General features: G+C 40.9%; 2 protein-coding genes across 5 annotated transcripts in view; one reads left to right on the forward strand and one right to left on the reverse strand.

Moving 5' to 3' along the window:
• LOC146525528 (LIM domain only protein 7-like) overlaps window positions 1–14291 on the forward strand; it is a 32721-nt gene extending 18430 nt beyond the window's left edge. The window contains exons 14-30 of one of the 4 annotated variants that reach the window (XM_085159473.1): window positions 150–746; window positions 1416–1730; window positions 3257–3371; window positions 4035–4196; window positions 4287–4465; window positions 4569–4632; window positions 4764–4823; window positions 7361–7386; window positions 7488–7595; window positions 7689–7772; window positions 8040–8233; window positions 8743–8795; window positions 8879–9050; window positions 9161–9343; window positions 9472–9580; window positions 11134–11236; window positions 11527–14291. In XM_085159473.1, coding sequence (XP_085015599.1) covers window positions 150–746; window positions 1416–1730; window positions 3257–3371; window positions 4035–4196; window positions 4287–4465; window positions 4569–4632; window positions 4764–4823; window positions 7361–7386; window positions 7488–7595; window positions 7689–7772; window positions 8040–8233; window positions 8743–8795; window positions 8879–9050; window positions 9161–9343; window positions 9472–9580; window positions 11134–11236; window positions 11527–11540 — 2538 coding nt within the window. In that variant the 3' untranslated portion in view covers window positions 11541–14291. Of the gene's footprint in view, window positions 1–149; window positions 747–1415; window positions 1731–3256; window positions 3372–4034; window positions 4197–4286; window positions 4466–4568; window positions 4633–4763; window positions 4824–7360; window positions 7387–7487; window positions 7596–7688; window positions 7773–8039; window positions 8234–8416; window positions 8462–8742; window positions 8796–8878; window positions 9051–9160; window positions 9344–9471; window positions 9581–11133; window positions 11272–11526 lie in introns of those variants that run through there. The other 3 variants (XM_085159490.1, XM_085159481.1, XM_085159501.1) reach the window with 3 other exon arrangements.
• A 9413-nt stretch (window positions 14292–23704) lies between these two features.
• LOC146525529 (BTB/POZ domain-containing protein KCTD12-like) lies at window positions 23705–25437 on the reverse strand. Its single transcript, XM_085161146.1, has one exon. The coding sequence runs from the start codon at window positions 25245–25247 to the stop codon at window positions 24450–24452; it is 798 nt and encodes a 265-aa protein (XP_085017272.1). The 5' UTR covers window positions 25248–25437; the 3' UTR covers window positions 23705–24449.
• Window positions 25438–27304: the final 1867 nt, after the last annotated feature.

Here is a 27304-nt window from a genome sequence, read left to right on the forward strand (position 1 = left end):
ACTGTTTTAATAATGGGATTAAAAATGCTTATGATTTTAAAACATTTCTTGAGTACAGCTGAGTTGTGAAAAGTGTTATAACCTATAAGGTGTTTTTATTATTTTGCCAGATGGCATAACTGTACTCATTGTTGGCCCTTTGCTCTCAGGGTGGAGCAGTGGTTGTCCCTGATGGAAAAGTCTTGGGAGAGGAGATCCACTTTGCCTCCACGGCTTTAGATGAAGCAAGAGTTGGCATGCCTTCTCTAGGCTCTCCTGTGATCTCTCAAACCCAAGTGAAATCCCAGAGCAGCACAGCTCCTTTCCAGTCTACCTGTGGACTTTCCCAGCCACAAAATGGCCTTACAAAACAAATCTCCACTCATTTTACAGCGTTACAGCTGAACGAGACCGCAAATTCTAAAAGCAATAAAAGTCCCACTTTATCCATGTCTAGTGAACAGAAAGCATTTTTTGATGTTGATCCGGAGCTTAAAACTGCTGGTGAGGATTTATCGCATCAGAACGACAACTCTCAGGAAGACGGACAGAAGTCCTCTTGGGAAGCAGCAGCAGAGCAAAGCACGGCCCCGCAGACTCAAGGCGTCTACAAGTTCTTGCCCAGAACTGTTTCCTGGTCTGGCTCAGCCAGCCTTCCCCGTGGTTACCGTCGGTCTGAGGGCTCATCCCGTCTCTCTTCTGCTATCACAGCCAGACCCTTTGGGACCAAGCAGTCCAGAGTGTCATCACTGCCCAGAATGTACAATGTGAGTTCACTGGTTGGTGCGGCTGTGGACCTGTTGCTCTTTAAAAAGATTAGTTTTATCAAACCGTATCCATTTAACTGCGTTAATCCAGCCTAACACCCATCTTCCTCCTCAGCTGACTCAGTTTAAATATTAACAATGTCACTGTCAAACCTGCAATTCAGGTTTTTGATCAAGCTTAAAAACCATGTTTGGGCAATTATAAGAGCTGAAAATGCTGATGGTGATGAACATGGATGCCAGGAAACCTTGGGTCTAAATCCAAACTTTAAAAAAAAAATTGTGTTATTTAATTTTTTGCTTAACAGAAAAACCTGTCGTTCTGACATTATTTTACAGTCAGCCTGTTATTTTTCTGGCTAAATGGCATTTTAGTGTCCGAAGTGGTGTACAGGGATTTAAGACAGCCTAATAAGCTTAAGTAAGTTGGTGTAATGAGAGCATTGTGTGTGTATGTGTGTGTCTGTCTGTGCACACTGTGTGAGCTAACTTGTTACCTTTTGTTTTGATTGCCTTCCTCATTAATAAAAGAAGTACTGCTGCACTGCGGCGTTCATTCCAAGATTACACATTTCTCACGAATCTGCTGGTTTTACACATTTTTAAGGCCCTACTTTAACATTTCAGCGCTGCAGATTCTGAGCACATCTTGTTTTTCTCCATCTCCAGGTAGATGACAATCAGGGTGTGCTGTTGAACAGTGAGAGAGAGGATTCTCCATCTTCACCATCTCTGAAAAGACAGACTGCGACCGCCCAGCTGAGCGGTCAGTATCAGACCAACCAGGGGACGCAGACTGGTGCAGGACAGGAAGAGCAAGTGACAAGCTCCAATCTTTCCAGCCAGACCTCCTTTCAGAGCAGTGGCTATTACTATCGACCCTCCATTCAAAGCCAGATACTGCCTCAACCTTATTCAAATCTGCAGTCTCGTCAAAATAGAGGCTTGACCTTCTCAGCTGATGGAAGCACAGATCTCCCAAAGGTATGCTGGAGTATTTTTGAACTTGTAAGATTTTCAACAGTTTAAGAAGCTGCGTCAAATCAAATCAATGGCATTTATGTGATTACCCACTGCTCCATAGAAAAAATTAATGAAACAAACTCCTGTAAAAATTTGCTGCCCTATGGCCAAGTCTCACTTGGAAATGAGATTTAAATCTCAATTAAACTTTTCACCTGGATAAATAAAGGATGAGGAGGATGATAATGTAAAATCAGATTTAAACTGGCTGGATCTGGACCAGTTCTAGAGCCGCTGCCCTTTTCAAATCACTCCCTCAAAGTCACTTTCTGACCCCCTGCAGTTATTCTGTAGTTACACTATGGACCCCAGACTTGTGCAGAGAGCAGACATCAGCTTCTGTATCAAATGTACTTGACTTTCATGAACCTGGGCTACAGTGAAAGCTAACAGCAGTTTTCAGTGGAAAAAATCCAGTTTTCACTCTCAAAATGCATTAGTTCAGGGGCCTGACCAGCTGCATGTGTGCGGCTCTTTTGTTTCTTTGGTTTTCTTTTTGTTGTTGTTGTTTTGTTTTTTCACTGTCCCAGAGCTAGAGCATTGACAGTCTGCTCCTGGGGGTTTCCTCAATCTTTGTCCAAGTTGGAAGGTCAACATTTGACACTAGACAAGATCGACCCAGAGTTGGTATAAAACATAAATGGAGCTTCTGGGTTGGAAAAATGAAGCCAATGCAGAAACATCTTAAACCTGCATTACATGTGAAAGCCACCAGGTGGCAAAAGCTGTGGTTGCAGAAAGACTTTTGGTCCTATAGATGTCTGGGAAAGCAGCTTTCTGTCTTTACCTCTGTAAACAGTTTCCTGCTGAGTTTTTTGACCCAAAATTAGTTTGACTTATTTTGGGTCGTATTGGGAGGAAAAAAAATGTTTAAAATTGAGAATTATCTGTGGTATGGTTATTGGCTAATGACTTGTTTGACAGGTTGCACACATGTTCACTTTCCTCTTTGCATCTATCCAAAAAACAACGGTGAGAGTGCTCATCCCAAGGCTTTAAAATGGGGCTTGATTGGATGTAGGGAACAGCCATGATGGCTACACCCGTCTTTTATATCATGAAATTAGACACTTGGAGAGGGATCGTAAGGTGTAATGAATGATTGTTCTCATTAAGTAAGCTCAGTGACGACCAGAAAATTAACATTTTGGAATATTGGGAAAAGTTTATTTTCAGACATTGTGACTTGTAGACTGGTGTCATTTATATCATTAGATAAGGTTAAATGGGTGTTTGATGAAATGGTGTTGTCATGACAACTTCTAAGGTTCCCCCTTACTTTTTTTTTTAAAATTACCATTCATTACAGTGTTTCAAACTTAAAGCAGCATTAATATGGCATTTCTGACAGTAACTGGTCATTCAGTGTATCCCTTCCTTACTATATTTGTATAGCGGGCCACTCAAGTCTCTAATTTCTACTAGGAAGCATTCGACATTGGATCACACGGTGTCACCTTTACACGTACGTGTGTGTGTTTTTCCAGGTGGATCACAGTGACATGAGAGTGAGCCTTACTCTTAAACCCAACAGTCTAGCTGACTTTGGTTTCCATACTCACTGGGACTCGACGGGGGCGAGAGTTAAGCTCATTCAGCCCGGTAAGACTCTTGTTAAATGTAACTCTGCAGTGCTGAAGTTTTGTCACAAGAACAGAACGTTACATTTAGCATCTTTGTGTGAGACAGGAACAAGTCGGTGACAGATGTTTTCTTTTTTGCTTTTTATAGAGGAAATTTGCTCTCACAGGTTAGCGCTTAGAGAATAAAACGGTAACAGATGACACTGACAGTTCAGGTCACAGACTAAAAAGGCATCAAATTTGTTAGTGGGTCGATTTTTGTTGTGAGGGAAATTGTATGCAGCAGAAGGGGAAGAGTGCAGAATTTCAAAGCTATTTTTTATTCCGGTGGAGGGGGAGAGATGTCAAAACGGCTACATTTTGATTATGTTTTCTGAACATGGTAATTATGTATACGGTTACTTGTAGGGAAGAGAAACTTTAACCTAGGAGTTTTACAATATTTGAGGGCTTCTGAGCATCAAACTACCAAATGTAGCCAGTGATTTAAAACGCAACCATGAATAATGAATTGGACATGAGAGAGGTGTCACTTACTCGCTGCTTAGTGGCCCACTTTCAGATAGGAACAGCTCCTACTGTGTTTCTCACTTCCTGCTAAGCAAATAATTTCTGAATTGGCACTTTCTTTTTTTCATTTTATGCCGTACTCGTTTTCATCTTTCTTCATTTCTTCCCTCAGGCAGTCCAGCCGAGCTCTGCCAGCTGCGTGTCGACGACGAGATCGTGGCCGTCGATGGAGCTGCAGTGGCACACATGAACTACGACCAGTGGAAGGATAAAATGGCATCTGCCCTGCAAACCGGCAGTTTGACCATGGACATTCGGCGCTATGGCAACAAGGGTAGGATAATGAGTAAAAGCGGCTCTGTTTTACCACTTCCTGAAATTATTAGCGTGGTCTTAGAGTTGATGGCTAGTTGTTTTTAATTAGATTGGAGCACCGGCGAGGGGACTCATCACAGCCGGCCAGGCCAGAGCAGGGTGACCCTCAATCTGACTGCTGCTTCTTCGCCTGTCCTGATAGGGTGCCCTGATCACTATGCCAACAGTGCTGCCTTTCCAGACACACAAGTCACACAAGGGTTCAAAAGCAATGGGCACACAGACAACGTGAGCACTATTTTAGCAGCTATCATAGCAATTTAAAAAAAAAAAAAAAAAAAAAAAAAAGCTCTTCTTATAGTTTGTGGCATCTTTTTTTTCACCTGTATAGGTGATGCAGGGTAAAGTCATGGGTGGAGAACTTTGTGAGACACATAGGACAGCCAGAAATAAAGGTAACACCGAGCATAAAGTGTGTAATCGCAGTGATATTTAAAACAAACAAAAAAAAAAACACTTCCTCTAAAAATAACTCGGGTGTAATATGTGTAATTTCTCACTTTGTCCACCCTTCCTCTTCATGTAGATTGTAGTACTATTATTAGAAAAAATCACAAAAGGAGGGCAGAATTTTTCAGGCAGCAAGGTAAAATGGCAGTTTGAACTTCATGTGAAGCGGCTTTGGTGGCTGGTGCTTGGCTTGGTTTGAGTTGTCATTAGAATTAAATATGCATTTTTAGTATGCTTGTTTGTTTTTTTTAAAGAATATTTAGGAGATGCTAATTATAAGGAATCAAAAGATGCATGGTGATTAGCTGATTGCCTTTAGACTAACATCAGTCTATTATACTTTATAGCAGTGCTTTAATCAGAGCAGCGTAACCACAAATTACACCAAAGTAAATCAGCTATTAAAGGATTTTTATAAATTGCTGTTTGTTGTACAGTTTGTTCATGAAAAATCGCAGAAGAACTGAGGGCAGGGGCGCAGACTGTACTGCTTTTCACAGTGCTTAACCAATTTGAACCAAACAACCACAGAGATACGGCACTGATCATGTCCAAAATATAGAGACCACAATAAATATAAGCCTATATTAAGATGATCTCCTCTCATTTCTCAGTTTTTGCATTGATTTCCTCTTTTCCTCTTAGTTCCTATCAGGTGCAGGAAGGGGTCAGGAATTTGAGGCATTTAACAAAATGACAATGATGCAGCTTTGCAGCCATCATCTTGAAGTCATTGCAGATGAATAGTTATGTAAAAGGTTTTCCAGGACCGCAAAAAGTCCCGTGGAAAGCCCCATGATTCAGTAGCTTATAGAATCATCTTAAGCAGCAAAAACTTGACTTCATCGTTTTGGGGATGATATTGGTCTCTCAAATCATTGTGGATGAACATTGGTTCAGTTCACTGTGTGGTTCAGTGTGAAGGCATTCATTTATGCAGAGGTCCCTCAAGGTCTGACCACAGTATCTCAATCAAGTTAAGATCTGGACTTTGACCGGGCCTTTGCAACACTTCTTTGGCCGTGGTCTCATATTTGACTCTAGAAGAGTTTAGTGAACTCGTTGACTGCGAGGTGCTCAGCTCCCGTGGCTGAAAAACAAGACCAACACGCCATCCTTCTGTGCTGATGTGCTTGTATGTTTTCATGCGTTTGGTTTTCACCAAGTATTACACTGTGCATTGTTGCCAGACATCTCCACTTTGGTCTTGTCTGTCCAAAAGACATTGTTCCACAAATCATGCGCTTTGTTCAGATGCAGCTTTGCAAACCTTTGGAAGCTGTGCTGCTGTGCTCTTAGAGAGGAGAGCCTTTCTCCTGGCAGCTCCTGTAGAGTCTTTTTGCATTTTCTCGGAGCATTGCACGGTCTGACCTTGGGGTGAATTCACTGGGATGTTCACTTCTGGGAAAATGATGGCATTGTGTTAGCACACTTCAGTGCTCCAGACCTGCAAACTGCCAAAACTTCTGCTTCTGTAAAGGTGCTCACACGTGCTGGTGATCCGTCAAACAAGTGCAGTTGATCACCAACATCTGCTGCTGCTGCTGACCTTTACCTAGTTTTTTTTTTTTTTTTTATAGGTCTGTATGTAGTCCTATGAAAGTTTTTTAACTTTTTACCCCCCCCCCCCCCTTTCATATAACTATGTGATGTCTGTTTTGTTTAAGCTTACCATTATATTTTATGGCAGCTTCTATACTTTAATCATATACCAAAGGTACATCATGATGGTTCTTTTAAATATATCAAGAGTACTTCCTCACTCATGTCCCTTCAGCAGCCTGCCTCTCTCCTGGCTCGTCTCTCCTTGAGATGCATTTTGGAAATTAAGGCATCCCTAAATAATGACACACTGGAATTGATTTCCAGGTTACAGACAGGAGGCGGGAGGAGATAAGGAGGCACAAAACAGAGAAATGAGAAGAGCCCACTGTGTGCAACGGTTCTTTATGTTGTTTTCATTGTTTGATCAGTAACTTTCTGGCACGAAGACTGATATCCTCTGCTGTCCTTTGTGGTTGTTGATGATTCTGTGTGTCCTACGATGGCTTTTCTCTTCAGGCTGTGCAGGATTCAGCTCGTGGGTGTACTTATGTGGTAAATATTTGCACTGTGTGTAGCTGCTGTTGCAATGCTGAAATCTAAAGACCCACTGTGTGTCATGCTGCGTCATCAAGCAAACACAGCAAATTTGTGCTTGCTTTACCGCACACTGTGATACCTTTCTTGCATTTACAAGTTCTTGAGGCTTTGTTCTGCAGCTTCTTTTTCAGAATTTGCAGTGCAGCATCTTTAGCTGGGGATACATTAGCAGAATAGTGTGCTGAATTTTGATAAACTGTAGGCATGTTGGCCCTGATCATTGGAGAGTGATGATCCTGAATGAGTGGTGAGAAATGTTTAATTCAGTCCTACTGGTAAGTCTTCAGTGACCGGTTTGGGTCATTTTTTTTTTTTATAGCTTGTTTGGGATTGGCCAGATGAAGGCCTCTAGCAGAGCTTTCCTGATTGAAGCAGGAACAAAATCAAATATCCACTACATTTTTCTCCAGTCTTCCTTAATCTTCTAATGTGTCCCCAGTAATTGCATCTGTTTAGACCTGCATGATGCTACTCTACTCTAGGAAAAAACAAAACACTACACAGGTCCTAAACTATTATTCTCTCTCACAGGAGGGTCAGAATCTGCGATATCTGATGTAAGTTTCTGTGCACAGTCAGAAATATGTCACCTGCGTGTGTTTAAAGAGTTGATGTACTGCAGTGTGATCACGTTTGAACTTTGTCTGTGCATCACCAGCTCCAGGTGCCATCGCTCAGCCCCCCCTCATCCAGCTGGTCTTGGGACCTTGAGGAGGATCGCAGGCGACAGGAGAAGTGGCAGGAAGAACAGGAGCGCCTCCTACAGGTGAAGCCTCTTTCAAACAGAACTAAGGAGCATATGCTTGAAGTTTAGTGCAATTTTATTAAAGTGCTCTGGTGTTTTTGGATTTGTTTTTAGGAGAAATATCAGCGGGACCAGGAGAGGCTTGAGGCAGAGTGGCGGAGAGACCAACAGGATGTAATAGACCCCACGAAGTCAGGGGTAATGTCGCTTTCATTTTACAGCAGTTTTTATAATCATTTTTTCCTTAATAAGGCACCAAAGAAGGGAAGTTTTTTTTTTTTAAAGATCCTAATGTATGACATTTTACTACATTTTGAGATTATACTGGTTACACTATAATGTTGCATTTTCAGTCAGCAGCTATGACACCGACACCGCACTGAATTATTTTGCTCACTTTTATCAGTGTGTTACGTTGTTTTTCTTTTTTCTAAATACTCTACATGTACAATATTCATGTTTCAGAGCCAGAAAACCTTTGAGGTGACCCCTGGTGATGTGGGCCTTGCCAGGACCCAGCAGCAAGAGAATGCAATGCCGAAGAAAACCAGAGAAGAAGAGCAAAGCACTGATGGAGAAAAGCTGAAAGAGTTGTTGGGGCCAAAACGGCAAAGTAATGCACACGAAGTGCAGAATGAGATGGTTGCCCAACAAGACTGGTAAATAAAGCTTTGCTTCTTTCTTAATGCTGCTCTTATCCATGTGGTACAAAGAGCATGTTTATTACAAAGAGTATCATCTGCAAAAAGTTCTAAAGCATTTTTTAATCATCATTACTGCTGTTTCTGCTGTGCCTCCTGTTGCTTTTGCTGGGCCTTATTTTTGCTATTGCTGTACCTAAGGGCTGATGGCTCATGTGGCTTTGCTCAGCTGTCCCCTGCACACAGGTCAGATCAAGCCTGGTCCAATTTCCACTGTATTTGTAGTTTTAGTCACGCACGTCCAGGTTTTGCACACCCCTTCAGTGATTTTTGTAAATTAAGCTATTATAAAGGTAGATAATTGTTTGTTTTTTCTTTTAGAGAAAAACACTTTTAACAAATGCTTGATTTATGACTCAAAGCACAATTTCTTAAAATAAATAAAAGAAAATCACATCAAAATATTGTGGACTTGAATTAAAAATTGCTCTCAAGGTTGAATAATGCAGACTTTATTGTTCCCATAGGACAAAGTCCTTGTCTTCCCCAGTATTAGCTGGGCCTCACAAGTATTCTAGAGGTGAGTTTAGCTCTTTCTCTTATATTATCCATTTCTGTGTTGGAGATGTACTTCTCTAACCCTTTCAACGTGCTTTTGTTCAGGGGATCAGAGTAAAAGAAAAGGACTGTCTGTGTCCAAGGCTGAGAAAGAAAGGCAGCAGATTTTAGAGGAGATGAAGAAAAGGACTCAGCTTCTGACTGACAACAGCTGGATACGTCAGCGCAGCAGCAGCTTTTACAAGGATCCCATGATTGTTGGGCTTCCTCTGAAAAGGTGAGATCTCAGCCAAGCTACATTTAAGATTGGACTCATTGCCCAATGGCCTGTTTTTCAGTCTGTGTGTTTTCAATTGTTCTTCTACTACTGTGATTTCTTACCTGCAGATATGACTCTCTGGATAATCTTGATAATTTGCGTCAGCCCCAATCCTCAATCTATAGTTACCCTCGACCACACTCGGCTGCTGCAGGTTACGTTACACCGAGTAGGAATGCCTCTTCGCGATACAGCACTGGATCAGTATTATCCCTGAGAAATCCTTACATACAGTCCTGTCATCAGGCCAGGTACACATTTATGTAAACTACAAGCTTTCATCTCTTGTACATGTACTTGTAAAAAAAAGAAAAAAAGAAAAAAAAAAGATCTTGACAGACATTTTTGGCCTTACCTGGTTACCATGTGCCTGCCCCAGGATGGTCAATGGCAGGAGGAATTGCTCTGTCTGTGGGCGTATCCTTGGTAGTAGACCAGCTATGGTCATAGAGGCCCTTAGTCTCTACTTCCACCTTGGCTGTTTTCAGGTGAGAGGGTTTACCTGGGTTAAGGTGCAGTCACAATAGCTCCAATACCTGCAAATAACTGCAACTGCTCCTCATCTCTAAGGAAACTATTCCATTTTTGACATGAGGTCCTTCAGTTTTTTATAGTTAAAATGTGATCAGAGTTCATGGTTGGCCAATAGAAACACAGAACTTATTTTCTTATAGTTCAGTCACTTAAACTCTGAACGCAACAACAAAATGGAGACGGCAAATGATGCACAAAACACATGATGACTTATTAGCAATAATTTCTGTGAATCTGCATACAATGCTGCAGAATATGTAGGCAAGAGACAAGAAAGCTGCCACTGGAAGACAACAGACTTGGTCCTGATTTCTTACGTGTTGACCAAAGTTCTCATAATTTTGAAACTTTAAAGTTCAATACTGCCAGAGTGTAGGATTTCCACCACAGTAGTGGATCTAGTTTGCTTTTTTCTCTTATTTTCTGCTCTATGGTAGATGCACATATTTTATTTTATTATTTTTTTTTTTTAAAGAGGTAAAGTTTCAGACTTAGATATGCATACATGTGCAAGTTATCCCTGTGAACTAAATGCTCAGACTCCTCTAAACTTTAGATTTATGACCCCCTTTTTCTAATCTATGATCTCATCTGGGGTATATCTTAATATGGTGATATCAAGCACACAGCTCTGGCTTAACAGAAGCCACACCCATCTGCTGTTTGAATCTGTTTGCGAGGGACAGCCAATTAGAAGAAAGTTGATTTAAAGGGAGAGGCGCTAAAATGACGTGTTTTATGCAGAGGCCTAATATGTACATGACTTATGCAAATTTTCAGTTCTACTCCAATTTTCAGTTTTTATTCTTGCACCCTACTTAACATAACAGGTCCCAGTTAAAATGAACATTTAAGAAAAAAAAAAACATACACCCAGTATAACTGAACCCTGTATGTGTTTTAGGGGTTAATTCTGAACAAAATTTTAGGGTTGAGACTAATGTGACTGCAACTTGCCTTGTGAGATTGGCTGGAGTCTCATGTCTGTGGTCTGTTTTCCAATCATAGTTATCAGTTTGCATCTGCTAGGAGGAGTGTTTCTATCACTTTCATGAATCTATTTTTATTAGCCAGTCTGTCTCTTTGTCTGTGAAGCTTCTGGGGGTGGTGGTCAAGCCCACTGTTGTGTTTGTCATTATTTTCTCAGTTACTTATTATGCACATAGAGTGGAAGAAGCCAACCTGCTGTCCTGCTTTGCTTTTAGATCCTTGCTGTGAAAGTCTCACTGGCAGGGGACCCCTAGATTTAGCTGGCCTTGGTTCATTAGCATGTAGATGTAAAAGCAATTTCACTTCTGCCTCCCTGTAAGTCACCGATGCACATCACACTTGTTGTGATATTTATATGCTGTGGGATTTTTACGCAAAACAAAGCTTGGTTATCCTGTGCTCGGGTGGCGGACCGTCTGGTGAAATAATTTAGACGCTAAAGGCCCACGTCACAGCTCGGCTGGATTTGTCTTAGATGGTCCCTAAATCCTTTCTCACTTCCCCGTCCTCCCCTCAGTGCGTGGGCTGCCGTCAACATCTCGGAGGAAGAGAGAATGGAGCCCAGGTTCAAATCCGAAACAGGAAGCCCTTCTGTGAACGCTGCCATTTCCAACTCAGGTGTAAGTATTGGTCATTGTGAGACATGAACATCACACTTTAGTTTCTGTCCATCTATTAACCTTCCAGATTGTTTTTTTATTTTTTAACATTGCATTATGCATGACTTTCTTAGTCTATAAAATCATTTTTGTTTAATTATTGTTCTGTAGAAAAACTGGAATTATTACCCATCACTCACTGAAAGCTAACTTTTCTTATAATACTTTAAAATGTGTTTAAGATGTCACATATTTACAGCTTTACAAACTCGAGCTTGTTTTTCAAGGTACCATGTTTACTTGCATTTTAGTCACCCCCATGTGAGCAGCTTGCTGTACTCCAGATTGAAGAGTAAATACAGTGGCAGGCAGTCTCTGAGCAAAGCTATCCTGTACAGAGGAAATTGCAGCAAATTCACAGCTTCTACTTCCTGAGCATCGGTAAAACTTTATAATCTTATATAGAGTTTTGGCAAAGTAGAACCTTTACTTCTATTTTTTAAATGAGATAAGTGGTGCCTTGTTTGACCACCTTTCCCCTGCTAATTTATTTCCAAGTTAGATTTAATATATGAAATAAAGATATGATGGGAACTGTTTGATTTACGCCTTCATCTTAATGCTAGTGTCTTCAGATCCGTGTGCCGTGTTAAAATTATCAGATATTTCTTGAGGCTATTCGTGTAACTCTGTATGGAAATGAATTTTAATGTGTACTGAAGCACTTTCTGTTCTGTTGTAATGTCACCGAATACACACTGGGGTAAATCACTGGTGTATATATATAATGTATGACTGTCTCACATACAAATCAGCCTCTTAATTGAAATGTCTTTGTAAATAAAGTGGACTGAACATATACAAGTGTTATTTGTTGTTCATTTGTATACCACATGGTGGCAGCATTGATCTCACATTGATCTCATTGTCACTGTAGGCAGAAATGACTTCACAGTTGACTGTCTTTACATGTTGGTGAACATACTGACTGTTCAGGTAATGCAATGACCAGTGCACCTTTATTACTGGATGTACTAATGTCCTAACTGGAGTAAAGTATCATCAATAAACGAAAGAAGCAGAACATTTACACAACGTGTTTTACATTGGTAAAAGAAATTTGGAAGAAGGAACAAATTGAAAGCCTTCGCCCAGCCGGATACTGGATGATGTTGCACCTTTAGTCGGTGATGATGATGAGGTAATGGAAAGCAGTCCAGTCATTTCTGTTTTTAAAAACAAAACAAAAAAAACCCCCAAAACATCAAAAAAACAAAGTACATCCTCACTGGTTTCTTAGTAATTCAGAGGGTAAGTAGCAGCCAGGTCCTGCTAATAAAAAAACACTTGATTTAATTGATCATTGGGAAGTGTGAGTGCTTCTGTAAAAGCATAAGCTTTGCTGGTTTTGGACTATTTAGATTTGTTAACACAATGCAGCAAAATTCCCAGGAGTGGGCACCCTGCAAACAAAACCAAACCAAAAGAAAAACAAAGCTACATCTCAGACTCTACATGCTTCAGTCAGCACACTGATTATTGAACTTCCTGACAGTACAATTAGAAAAACACTAAAATATGGCTTGTCTGGAAGAGCTGCCAGGATGAAGCCTCTTCTAAAAACAACATGGCAGCGCAGCTTAGGTTTGCAAAGTTGCATCTGAACAAAACCACAAGACTTCTGAAACGATGTCCTTTGGACAGACAAGACCAGAGGTGGAGCTGTTTGGCAGTTGTGCACAACTGGTGAGCACAAACGCCTCATACCAACTGTAAAGCACAGTGAGGGGAGGGGTGATGATCTGGACTTGTTTTTCAACCATCATGGGCACCTTGGAGGCAGTTCAACCATGAACACTTGCATACCAAAGTATTCTAGGACTCAAAGATGAGGCCAAACTGAGTCATGTCGCAGGATAATGATCCCAAACACCAGAGTAAATCTACACAGTGGCTAAAAAAGAAAAGAATCAGGATGTTACAATGGCCCAAAGTCCAGACCTCGACCTGAAATGCCAGCAAATCTTAATGAACTGCAGCAACTTTGTGAAGAAGAGTGGGCTAAATTCCTCCACAGCGGCACGAGAGACTGATAGTCACATACAAAACGATAACTTCAAGTTATTGCTGCTGAAGGTGGTTTTACAGGCTATTGAATCTTAGCCTCTATTTAAATTCTACAGTCATGTAAAAATGTTTTCACAGGACTGTAGAATTAATGAGGACTTGTTCTGTAATTTAGAAGATGACTTTATTTACCTCTGCTACACTTGTATGCAGTAGCAATGACAAAATGATAGCACTGGTTAAGCATAAAGGACTTGTATGGCAGTCATTTTTTGGCAAAGTTGCTGCAGTGCAGTGTAAGGTGCAATATTTTTTTTTTCCTTCCAAGTGTGAAGGGAGTACTTTTTGCTTTTTAAACAGTTTTGAAGAATGTCAAAACATTAGTGGACACTTTGTCCATTTATGGACCAAATACGAATCCCCTCAAAGCTTGTAAAAAGGAAATATCCTCTGTTGAAATGAGCAGTGACAGACAAAAGTTCTCTCGCCTCCAAAATGCTGGCGTAAGAGAGAAAATGTCCGTGTGTCATTTGAGTGAACTGTTTTACAGGAAGCTGATGAAGCAAGCTTAAAGCAGCAACAAGGAAGAGAAAGTTTACTGTCCTCTAACCTTTCAATAGGGAAGTGCTGTCCAGTGGTAGATTCAGTCTGTCATCCAGCTTTAAGAGGCTGTAATGTTAGCTGCAGCTTAATGTGGGCATTAGAGGTCGGTTCAGGGTTACAGGTGACCTTTTCTTTGAAACATGAGGAAAGCTACTTGCATGAATATGGCCATTATGCAAATACTGGGGCAAAACAAAGGCAGCATTTCATTCGTAGGAGGAAGCTGTGCGCCGATGCAAATGTGTTGTTATTCACAACACAAAGACAACGTTGCCTGATATGTTTTGTTTTGCACTGGATGAATAAAATGAGCAAACGGCAACAGCGTTGTCAGAGGTTGCTGGATCACTGAGCTCTCTGGGAATACACACTCGCTCTGACATGTTGAACACTGGTCATTCGGAGCTCTGGGCTTAAGAGAAGGAATTTTTTTAAAAAATGTTTTACTGTGATCTGGTCTTTCGGAAGAGCGAGGTCAGCTCCCCAAAGACATTTTTTCAGTTTGACATGCTCCATCTGTTGAGCATGACAGTTGTGGCTCCGCTGTGACCTATTTAAATACCAGAAGTACAGTAAGATGAGGACAGCGGAGAACCAAACACAATGTGCAGCCTTAACATATTTACCGCGAGCTAAAAGACTAAACAGAAGTAGGACAATGTTTACAGAGACGTTATGCCAAAACACATCTCTCACCATAATGACTGAACTGTCGCTGAGACTTCTTCTTTACGTGTCAAGATGTTAACGCTTTCCCAGTCACCAATAAAACTGGGAATGCAGCAGGAGTCTGCTGTATGTCTCTCTTTTTTCCCCTCTAGCTTTTGCCATGATGTTTGGAGCGTCAAATAACAAAAGGCCGCATTCAGTCACCAGTGTAGTGTGTACCAGGAAAAATTCTGGACCACAAGTAGACAGCTGAATGATGTGGAATTATTTTTAAACTAAAAAGCTTTTATGTTTTTAAATCTGACAAATCTTTAAGTGGCAATAATTAACCTAAGGATGCATGATGGGAAAAATCTGCTGAACATCACTATAGTGCATGACAAGGGCTACAGCTGCAGTTTTTCTTTCTTAAAAACAGGATTTCAGAGTGTCCAAGTGGAAAATCATGACCCTGGTCTTTGTCAAGAAATCTTAAGAATTCTTCAGGCTTATTGCTTCCTTTGGGTAAAGGGAAAGTACCTCGAGATGTCCTAAGGCTGTTATTTATGGTACTAATTTAAAATTGCTTCTGCCGGTGGTTTCGGAGGACAGGGTTTTTCATGCAAAACTCTTCCCACAAAATTTCAGAGTGCTTATTTGTTCAGCTGGACACATTTAATCATAGCGTGCAGACTACTACTACTCTCTTTGTTAGATTGGCATCTTCTTCCCACACAGTTTTGTACTCAAATTCCCCGTCTGACAAATATACAAAACTATCCCAAGGCATAGGACCAGAAGAAATGGGGTCATTTGTTTTCATCTCTGCAAATGCTAAAGTTAAAAGACCATCGCTTAGTCTCTGAGCTTTGTGATGTTTTACAACACAAAAACTGGTCTTATTGAGATATAGCACCTGTCTCATAACTGCTGATGTTTTTATAATAACACAGCAAACAGCTTGACAGTTAAACATTGCCAGCTTGCTGCACTGAACAGCCAGTGTTTGTGCAATCTCACAGGAAAGATGCTGACATGAGGAAATTTAAGCTACAAATATGCCACAAAACCTCCTCCTTGTCTACATGCAGATCATCTGTTACACTATGACCCCATATTTGGCTGCCTATCTGGGCAACACAGGAAGCACCCAGGAGAAGTGGGCGGGCCGACGCCTTGCAGATATCGATGCGTCCTATGAGTGAAGCGTGCTGTAACATTATCCAGAGCCCCAACGGACAGGTACAGAAATCAAGCTAAACAGATGGCCTCCAGGCTGATCTGGAATCTGTTTTGACAATCCTCATTTCATCTCTAATCATGACTGTTTTTCAGCTGGGATTCTAGTACATTTATTCAGATGATGAACATTTATGAAGGTTACATTTCCTCGCATGTAATTAAGGACCGTTTAAAATTTTGTTTCATACTTTTTTAAAACTGCACTTAAGATTTAAGAACAGTTGTTCTTAAATGAATTGCGTCATTCAATTCATTTCATCATAGTACATCAAAGTAGTGGGAAAATTCTTGTATGTTGATTTAAAAAAAAAAAAAAAAGTTTGGGAATCATCCCCTGGTTACCATAAACATGTAATTTTCATGGCAGGCTTTATTATTAATGACCAAGTTCACTTTGGACTGAAGTGTTCGTCGAACCGGCAGGCATACACTTCACAAAGAGGATGAATGAGCTAATACTTTCTCAAAATATATATTGGTGCATTTAAATAAAGCAGAATATCATGAAAAGACAGAAATATTTCAAGCCTTTTATTTTAATTTTGACAATTGTGGCTTATACAATGGGGAGAGACCACAGTCACCAAGAACACCATTGGTAATACACTATCAGTAATGGACTGAAATCTTGCAGCACCCACAAGGTCCCCAGACTTCAGTCCTATTGGAAATCTGTGGAGGGAGCTGACACTTTGAGTAGGGAAGTGTTTTCTCTGGTTCAATAGTGACTCCGTATGTGACAATATGGAGCCAGGAATGTGACAGTTGAAGCTCCTTTCCTGTCCGTGCCTGCTCTTGGTGCACTAACAGTCCTTGTGAAGATCTTCCAAGTTTTTCAGTCAACTCTTCTTAACAATCCTCCCAAGGTTGCAGCCATCCCTCTCATTTTTCCCTTCCAGTCAACTTTAGTAATATAGCACTCTGACAGACAGCCAGCTTTGCTTGCATGTACTGAACTAGACTGAAATATGTACAATAGTACAAAACCAGCCTGTAAATAGAAAGATTGATATGAGCCAAGTGAAACACCCAGAGATCCCCCCAGAATCAGTTACTGACAGGAATTTTTTTTTTTTGTTGAAACACATTACACCAAGTAAAAAAATAAATAAAAAAGCACTATCTTGCAACTGAAATGGCGGCATAAAGGTTTAAATTAAAGTGACCTTTGTAAAAGTCTTAGACACACTGAGAATAAGACAGTTCAGTGATGGACTTTGAATCAGCTCCTTTCACGTCTTGCCCTTTCCAATAGCCCCTGAGAGAGAGGGAGGGAGAGGGGAGCTGCACTTCTTGTGAAAGGAAACACACTGCAGCAACAGCAGGGGAGGAGGATGCTCCCTCTCTTCCTCTCTATACCCTGCAGCTGATTGATGCTGGCAGCCTTTTACCTTTTAGTTTACCGGCACAGTGCAAGGCTCAGCTTTGTCACTGGGAGCTCCACCAATCTCCGGTCTGCTGCTGGGTGCTGAGAGCAGCTCAGCGGAGACTGGCGACATTTACTCCCCCCGCCACACTCCCAAAAAAAGAACTCAGAGCAGATGAGGAGAAAGAGCTTTGTAGTCAGAGATACAGGGGTAATGTCCTTGAAGACACATAACATGGCCACTGGAGGATCACAGATTTTAATCTCTCTGTCTGTAGCTATACCTGGCTTTTATCCTCATCCAGACTCTCGATTTGATGAAGGCCAGCTTCCATGTTACCTAGCTGCAGTTTTGAGTTGTGTTTGCACCTAGAGAAGTGTCTGTAATTGCTTATAACCAAGAGACATTAAAGCCATTCTTAGCTTTTTGCATATTTGTCACAATAAAATGTTTCAGATCATCAAACAAATTTTAATATTGGGGAAAGATAACACGAGTAAAGAAAAAAGTTATTCAAACACATATTAAACCCTGTTGTTTTTGTCTAATATTAAAACTTGTTTGATGATGTAAAACATGTAGGTGTGACAAATGTGAGATAAAATTCAATTCAATTCAATTCAATTCAATTTTATTTATATAGCGCCAAATCACAACAAATGTCGCCTCAAGGCGCTTCATAGATACAGAGAAAAACCCAACAATCATATGACCCCCTATGAGCAAGCACTTTGGCGACAGTGGGAAGGAAAAACTCCCTTTTAACAGGAAGAAACCTCCAGCAGAACCAGGCTCAGGGAGGGGCGGCCATCTGCTGCGACCGGTTGGGGTGAGAGAAGGAAGACAGGATAAAAGACATGCTGTGGAAGAGAGACAGAGATTAATAACAGATACGATTCAATACAGAGAGGTCTGTTAACACATAGTGAGTGAGAAAGGTGACTGGAAAGGAAAAACTCAATGCATCATGGGAATCCCCCGGCAGCCTACATCTATTGCAGCATAACTAAGGGAGGATTCAGGGTCACCTGGTCCAGCCCTAACTATATGCTTTAGCAAAAAGGAAAGTTTTAAGCCTAATCTTAAAAGTAGAGATAGTGTCTGTCTCCCGAATCCAAACTGGAAGCTGGTTCCACAGAAGAGGGGCCTGAAAACTGTGAGGTAATACCTGAAACTTTACTCGTTTCAGGTATTACCAGCAAAATAGTTGCATGTTTAATCATCTGGGAATTTACCCAGATTTATTTATTTATTTAGACAGAGATCTTGACCCCCACAATGTTCAGCACAAAGTTACACCGATGGACTAGAGGGAGAATTCCGATTGTTCCTGAAAGATGAGAATTATTTTGTAATTTTACAGCCAAATGTACAACAAGTCCAACAAAAAAGTTCCTTGGAGTTTTTGTGTAATTGTTGTTGTTTTTTTAAACATTATTATTGTGTTACCGTGCTCATATTTGCATCTAACGGCACAGAAGAACAAAAGCTTGTCTCCAGGTTCCATAAGTACATCTTACTGCTGGGAGTTCGTAAGCTGAAACAGGCTTATGTCAGGCTTGTAGAGTCAGAGCCGAGTTCTGACTGGAATGTATTATTCCTTTCATTTCCTGCATCTTACCTTTCTTGTGGTGTATCTGAAATTTAGTGTACTTGAGCACAAACATGTACTGCCCAGCTAATTTATCACAACTGAAGAGAAAATCGTTTTAAAAAAAAAACAAAACAAAACACAAGCTGCAATTCAAATGTCGCATTGTAAAACTGCACGACAGTACAGAATGAAAGATATCAGTATGAAATTGTTGTGGATTAGAGTTGCTCAATTCAAGAGTGTAGTACAGCTTTCAGATGATGGATTGTGGCAGTGTTTTATTGCTTCTGCCACACTACCGCTCCGGGGAGGGATTTGTGAAAAGGAGTGTTTGTTTTCCTATGAAAGCACCAGCGTACTAACAGAAAAGTTCACTTATACATATACGTATAATGAAACACAACTGCACGTAGAGAGAGACAAATTCTAAATGTTGGGGATTTAAGGAATGTGAGGACCTTAAATGGATTCGTTCCTTAGTAACACAAACACTTAACGGTGTTAATTATGCTGTTAGGGGGTTAGCAAACACTAAATGTCTGTAGTGAAGCAAGACTCTGCTGATCTGTTACATTAGCCATCAGTGATGGAAAGCCTCCTTAGGCTTATTCAAACAGTCAAGTATTTATTCTACTACCAAGATTAGTGAAGCGATTAAATGGCTAAGATAAAGTTGCAGAAAAGGTGGAGCTTAAGTTGTTTGCTCAACTGCTGTTTCTAAAGTCAAGAATGGAATTACAACTTTTAAATAAACATGGTTAAGGAGTCTTGGATTTCATGCAGACTCATGTAGCAGGTTTGGATTAAGACTACTGTCAGACTAAAGGAAAAATCCAATGGAGATCACCACTGAAAAACAGTGTCATACTAGACTTGTCCCCCTGTGGCTATGACAAAAAGAACTTACATACAAACTTTTTGAGTATGGAAATAAACTAGTTTGTCGTTGTTTATAGGTCCAAGGTGGTATGTATCTTAAGAAAAAAGAAGAGGATTGCCTCATGCTGAACTGGCTACTTTTAATCCGAGTTAAAAATGGCCTACACCGCTTTATGTAGTTATATAGCTATGCTGTGACCTTGAACTGCATGGGTGGATGGAGGTTTTGACCTTTATACCATTACAAATGCTGAATTTGTTTTGTGACTCACTGTGGACTTTTGGGTCAACAGGGCCTTGCTCAAAATAAGCACTTTTAAAGGGCACTGACCCATCCTAAGGACTATAGAATTAAGCAGTTTTTCTGGGCAATTGCCCTTGACTATGTGTTTTGCAGCTGAGAAGGAACTGTGTCATAAATTGCCCAAGTTTATAATTGAACTGTTTATAAATGAACTTGCAGGGTCTCTATGTTGCTGATTAATATATTTGCTTTTTTTTAAAAAGGTAAATTAATAAGAAAAGTTCTGTTCAATATCAATCAGTTCACCTGCAGGAGACCATAAAAGGAGTTCTTCGTACTGACAAACACACTTACCTGTAGATGTGTTGAGGGAGGATGACAGTAACAAATTGACTTTTGTTAAGCTACAGCCACAGCTGAACAAGTAAGATATTTAACTAATTAACCAGTTATTTATTTGTGAAACCTGCAGTTACAGAAACTTAAGTAAAACAGTCGATATGTTTGTTTTAATTAAGTTATCGTGAGCAAAGCTAACAGTTCTCCTTTCTTTCCATTTCTACTCTGTGTGCTAAGCTAACCTGTTGCAGGCGTTAGCTTTACGTTTAAAACCGGCCACTTTATTAGGCACTAGCACCAAGTTGGACCCCATGTTTCCTCCAGAACTGTCTTATTTCTTCATGGCATAGATTTAACAAGGTGTTGGAACCATTCCTTAGCACACAGGTGTCGAACTCCAGGCCTCAAGGGCCGGTGTCCTGCAGGTTTTAGATGTGTCCTTGATCCAACACAGCTGATTTAAATGGCTAAATGACCTCCTCAACATGTCTTGTATTTCTCCAGAGGCCTGGTAATGAACTAATCATTTGATCCAGGTGTGTTGACCCAGGGTGAGATCTAAAACCTGCAGGACACCGGCCCTCGAGGCCTGGAGTTTGACACCCCTGCCTTAGCACCTTCCTCATTTTGGTCCATGTTAACATGATAGCATCACAAGTTGCTACAGATTTAGCAGCTGTGATATTTCATTCCACCACATCCTCAAAGTCCTCTACTGGACTGAGATCTGGTGACTATGGAGGCCATCTGAGTACAGCAAACTCACTGTTATGTTCAAGAAAGCAGTTTGAGACTATTTAAGCTTTGTGACACAGTACAGCCATCATGCTACATCCCTTTATCACTGCAGTGTATGGTGATAAACAGATGACCATGGTCAGCAGGAATAGGTTGTCTTTTTAGACCATTTTCTGAAAACCCCTGATGTTCAGTTTGAACTTCAGCAGGTCGTCCTGACCGTGTCTGCATACCCAAATGCACTGAGTTGCTACCATGTGATTGGCTGATTAGATATTTGTGTTAACAAGCAGTTGAACGGGTGTACCTTTCAAAGTAATATTAAAAAGTCTTAGACAGGAAAAACAAACATCCAGTAAAAATACAGTTAGAGGATAAAAAACTAATTGATGTCAAACACCTGGTATAGTAATATAGATCTTGTAATGCATCAGTATATGAACAGAATATGTCCATTCTGCAAACAGTTTTGTTTGTTTGTTTGTTTCAGAGATGTGGTCACATATTTATGCAGATCTGTTGCTTTTCTTTTTATTGCTACTGTCAAAATGTCTTAAGGATTGTGGAGCATTTTGCAGTGTGCTGGTTTTTAGTAGTGGCCATGCTACTTGTTCATTATCTGAATATTAAAGAGTTTCAACCTTCAGAAAATATAATGCAGAAGAATTATATGATTACTTCTTTCTGTTGTTTAATGTGGTTTTCTTTTGTTATTGTTAAATGAAAAATCATTTAGGTTTAATGTTACATTTTTCATTTAGGTATTACTTTAGCATGAGCTTAAGCGCCTATAGTATATGTCACAGTATTGATATATATAAAAGCAACAGAGCAGCCGTTAATGTGAAAACTAGCAGCGAAGGAGCTCTAAAATAAACGTTTCAGATAACACCGAGAATGAAAGGAAAATAGTCTTACACGCACCTGAGGGCGATCATTTTTTTTATACAAGTTCTCACACCAGATCTAAACAAAGACAAACACAGCTTGAATTAATAATTTATGTGTTGTTCTTTCTGTGCGAGCAGTGTGATGTGTCTATATCAGGGGAGCTGAAAGCAGTATTAAAGACGAGCAGGTCACAGCGAGCTAGAAGTAGACACTGTGATAAAGTGTGAAAGATTTAGCACATAGAGGCTGATATGAAAAAAAGCCAGCATGCCTGTTGTATCTCCAGCTCCTCAAATTGGCTAATTTGGCTTTATCCGTCTCCCTCCTGCGCCGTGTGTATTCATAAGTGTGTGTGCACATTTTTAGCATGTGGTGACCAAGTTTTCTTACTGAGACAAACTAGTGTGCGTCGAGGGAAATGTGTTTTGGAGGTGTTTTATCACCAAGGACACAGACCACACACACACACACACAGAACGAGAGTTCAGTATCAGAAATAATTGTTAGGCAAAGAAACTCGCCATTGTCTCAGAACATTAAAAAGATGGCTTAAATTCAAGTCTTTTAAATGTGTGTGTGTGTGTGCGTGCTTTCACTCTTTCATATGATTTCAGTTCAAAGCAGAGGATGTAATTTGCCTCTCAGAGCATTTTTCAAGCATATTGTTTCTGCATAATAACAAATTTAAGGGCAGACATGTGGGCCTGATTATCCTAAGCTGTGTGTTTGTTTCATTTTGCTTGAGGACAGTGAGTCCTACGTCCTGTTTCTGGGGATAGCACCAGAGGAAGAGTCGCGGTCTATCCTTCCCTTTTCCTGTCCAGATGGCAGCATCAGCTGACGACAGATACGAGCTTTCTTGTCAATCCTTAGAGCTCCTATGAAGCTTCTTGGTTGCAGAATAGTGCGTGGGAGGTTGGAGAAGCGAGAGTGTGTGTTTATGAAAGAGAGAGTGAATTTGTGCGTATTTGTGTTAATGTATATTTGCTTAGGGAGATTTAAGGAACAAACCCATTATAAGGTATTGTACAGTAATCCGTTTCCGATGTTTGTGGGCATCTGACAGATGATTCGCTTTGCTCTTTTTTTCCTTTTTTGGTACATTTGTATTCAAGTACACTCTCATACAGCCCACACAATGGGTTTTTTGTATTAGACTGGATCCTGGGATAGCTTGGATTTGTGCCTCAGGATCCCACAAGGGAACAGACATTTGATTACTGTACTTGTCAGCCAAACAGAACCACCCCCCCCCCCCCCCCCCCCCCCCCCCCCCCCCCCCCCATCCTGCCTAGGGGAGATAACAGACCTCATCTGTGTTGGAAAGGACGCTGTGGTCTGCCTGATCAGCGAACAAGCACTCGTTCTGGTTCATTCACATTTAGCAAAACTAAACACTAAAGGGGAAGCCAGGTAGCTGATTTCTTAAACGTAGAGTAAATTATTTATAGAGGTGTGCTTGACGGACCTCTAAAAATGAGAATGTGGCATCATTCGATTGGGCTGAAACTGCGTTTCGTTTGCATAAATCAGATAACTCATAATGGGGTTTGAAATCAAGACACCATCTCGTGTGTTCGGTGATGTCAGCCTTTTCCAGGAAACACGACTCGGAGGGAGATTGCGTCTGATATTCTGCAGTGTGCAACAGCTCATCGCTCTCTTCTCCATTTAGTGACCTTTGAAAGTGTGCTTTGTTCATGTCACATTTAATGTTAATAACAATACTGCTGCAACCTTATTCGGGTCCGGTTTTCATCAAACCTTTTGTATAAAGCTACCGAGGTCAGCACCTGCTCAGCAGGGGAGGTGTGTTTGGTCTTTGATGTGCCCACACTTGTAAGAGTATTCGCAAGTAATGTTATAGATGATTAGGATGCTGGATGAAATTATTAATTTATTTTGATATTGTGGATCCGATGAGAAAGAAACCTTGGTTGAAAGACGTAATACACTTAAGTTAACAGGATGATGAGCTCAATCTTGTTACACTGTCAGACTTTATTGGATGCACCAGAGAAAACATTTACAGCAACCCCCGCCTTTACAGCAATGCTACCTATGCACAGTCAGTCTGAAGGAATTCAACATAACCAGTAAAAACAAAAACCTCATGAAAGGAATTCACTGTCAATGAACTAAATATACATGATAGTTACAGGAAGAACACAAGAAGAGGTGCATTAGAATATTTACAGCGCATGTGCATGGTTAAGGTGTTCAGCAGTATAGCCTAGTAGCAAGAATATATCAGCCCAGATCACTAAAGATGAGAAAAAACAGGAGCTCCTAACATTTCTGCAGTCGCATGGAGCCATTTATGACATTTACTTAAGAACAACGCAGGCTTTGTGAAAATCAGGAAGGCCAAACCGGAGCATAAAAATAGCCTAACCAAGACCCAGGGCCATCAGAAAGGTCGCTGTCTTTGTTAAGCAGCCAGCAAAGAAAATAGCAGAAAGTTAATTCTAGCTGCACCCTGACCCAACTGTACAGAGCAGAGAGCCACAAAAACAGAGAACACAGAAACCGAAGTTGACAAATCGACAGTTTTTGGATGGAAATGCAACTACTGTAACCTATTCATTTCTCCCCGGGTCAACCGTACGCACTCCTGCCAGTTCACCGGGAGAAGATATACTCGGTGTAGCTGGTCCACAGCTTGTCCTCTCCGGGGTCATTACTGCCGTATGAGCAGGTCCCGGTGGAGTTACAGGCCACCATGTGGAAACCAGCCTCGGCCAGCCGGTCAAACGCCTGCTCCAGAAAGTTGTACTTGAGGTAATACCTGGAGGTGTACTTGTCAGGTGGTCTGTCCGGGTCGCGGCTTTCGTTCAGGGTTTCCCCAAACACCTCCTTAGCCAGCGAAATCTTGCTGCACACGGTTATTCTGGCCACCCTGCGGAACTTGGCGTCCGCCTGGATGTCTCTCCCGATGGTGTAGCTGCCTCTGTAGCCGATGGTTATGTAGCCGGAAGTGGCTCCGGGAGACCGCAGGGTTCGGTCCGAGGAAGAAGAGGTGACCGGGCTGCAGAGCTCAGCCTCCTCCGGCTCCCCGCTGTCCTCCGTGTACGAGCTGTCTTTGCTCACCGTCGCCAGGCGCCTCGACAGCTCGGGTAGCTGGAAAAAGTCCGCTTCTTTCTGCAGCCTCCGCCTCTCTTTGAAAAACTCCGGCAGGGAAAGCTCGGAGTCCCGTAGATAATCCAAAATGTACCGGAAGAGAAAGCCGTCCCGGTCGAAGAAGAATCGGCCCTTGCTGTCTTTCGGCAGGGCGGCCGGGGAGCTCTGAGTGAACTTGGTCCACAAAAGAGAGTTGGGCACCGCAGTGAGAGTTTCAAGACGGGTCACATACACCTGGCCGCCCACGTTTAGCTCCACTATCTCAGGGAAAGTTGAACTTTGGCTGTCGGTTAGTGCCATCTCTCTCTCACTCTCTCCCCCCTCTGTCTCTCTCAGTCTGGCTGTGTCCCTTTTAGGCGACCTAACAAGGAAGGATAGTTGGGGAGTATCCTCACTGTACAGAAATGTTTATATTGGTTTGGCTGTGTGGGAGGAGAAGGAAAAGGATGGCCAACAGAGACATTAACTGTTCGGCGGAAAGCTCTGAAAAAACAGAATGCTGCTTTTAAGGTCTGCATGTAAGCCTCGACTTCCTAGATTCATATCTATCTGTGATATTCTAGCAGGGGTGCAAAGTGACACAGTTTATTTGTTTAGCACCGATCTTAATCTCTGAATCAACAAGTTTTTTTTTCTATTTTCTACTTGTTCTTTGTTTAACTGGGAGCGAATGACTTGAGATAAACCCTTTTTGCAAGTGTTTTCCACCCAAGATAAGCAACAACAAGTCGAGAGGCAGAGTAAAATACAGAAAACTCCTAGAGTGTATAAAGATCAGTATAGTCATCTTTTAAATCCCCCACTGGCCTGTAGGCTTGTATTCTGAAGCCTCGATTTTAGCACCAAGGCAGATTCGATTTGTTGAAGCCAGGCCTGGCTGTATTTGAAAGAAAGCGTAAAGCATACTAACAGTTAACATTGGAAGGCTTGATTTGCTGCAAGTGTGCATGGCACAGGCTCAGACTTGCCAGTTGTTGCAAAGTAACACCAAAGCTGCAGTACAGACTTCTTAGACAGTCTGTTAGCACAAATTAGAATATTTGACATATTTAGTTACAATACATAAAAAATCAATAATAATAACAAGCCCAAAGGCAGCAAAATGAAAAACACAGTGAAGCAGTCCAGTTGGGTCCAGCACTTGTCAGTGGCAAGGGCTCCAATAATGCAAACTTTAAGCCTTAATGCAACTCAGACCTTGATACTGTTATCTGAGGTAGAGAATTTGGCACAGAGACTTAAAAGTGCAATTTGTACCAGGCTGTAAACATGTGTATTTGGCTCTAAAGTTTGCTGTTTTAACATAAAAGTCTGCAGGGACTGACTTTTTTTGAGTCTTTTTTAAGTAAGTAACTTACTTTTATTTATATAGCAACTTTCAAGACAAAGATCACAAAGTGCTTTATAAAAAAAATCTGAGTTTTTGGCGCTTTCACTCTGGCTGCGGTTATTTTTTTAACCCTTGAAGGGGTAGTGATAATCAGGAAAAACTCTACACCCTTCCACCCCCACCCCGTCAGTGTGATTGGACTATAACACTGTTAATCTTACGATGCCCAACACCATTGGATGAGAGCATGGGTAGGGCCAGTATGAATGTAAATGAGTACATCAACTCAGCAGTACTTTGTGCATAGTTTAATTATTTCTGTTATGCTACTTTCTGCTTTTACACCCTTGTGCCCCCTTATTTATTTTAAAGCTTTAGTCACTTATTCTTTTTGCACATTAGTTGCATGATTACAGATCAATCAATTGCATTTAGCACCATCTAAGATAAAAAGTGTCATTCTGTATAATGAGTGTGTTTACGTTAAGTACTTTAAATCTATTTTGAATGTACAACTTGTGCATTATTAAGCTACTTAAGTAGAATTGTACATTTTATGTTTCAAGTATAAGTCTAAATACTATTTCCACTTTGCAAAATAATAATCCATCTTATTTCTTATGAAATATTCTGATTTGCTTCTCCCTCACCCCCATTTCTGTTGCTTGTTCCATGCCGCCCATTTTAAAAAAGTCTGGAAGCACTTCTGCCTTCAGCTTGTATTGCTGATTTTACAACTGATCCCAAGCAGAGAAAGCAGCATATTTAAATGCTTGTTTAACTTCCAGTAGACCTGTAAAACGGTGTACGCTAATCGTCTTTCAAACATAAAAGAGAAGCAATATTTTTTTAAAACCCTTTTTATTTTATTAACGCTACGCAAACAAAATATTGTGTCTTACAAGATTTGCTTTAGGCATCGTGCAGGTGAATGAATGGTGAATGTTGTGATCACCTGCTCTGATGCCTTTGCAGCTCACACACTTCTTTAAGTATTGTAAGTTAAAAATGTTTTGATATCTCTGAC

Source organism: Neolamprologus multifasciatus, chromosome 1, assembly GCF_963576455.1.
Source record: "Neolamprologus multifasciatus chromosome 1, fNeoMul1.2, whole genome shotgun sequence".
In the NCBI taxonomy this organism is placed as follows: Eukaryota; Metazoa; Chordata; class Actinopteri; order Cichliformes; family Cichlidae; genus Neolamprologus; species Neolamprologus multifasciatus.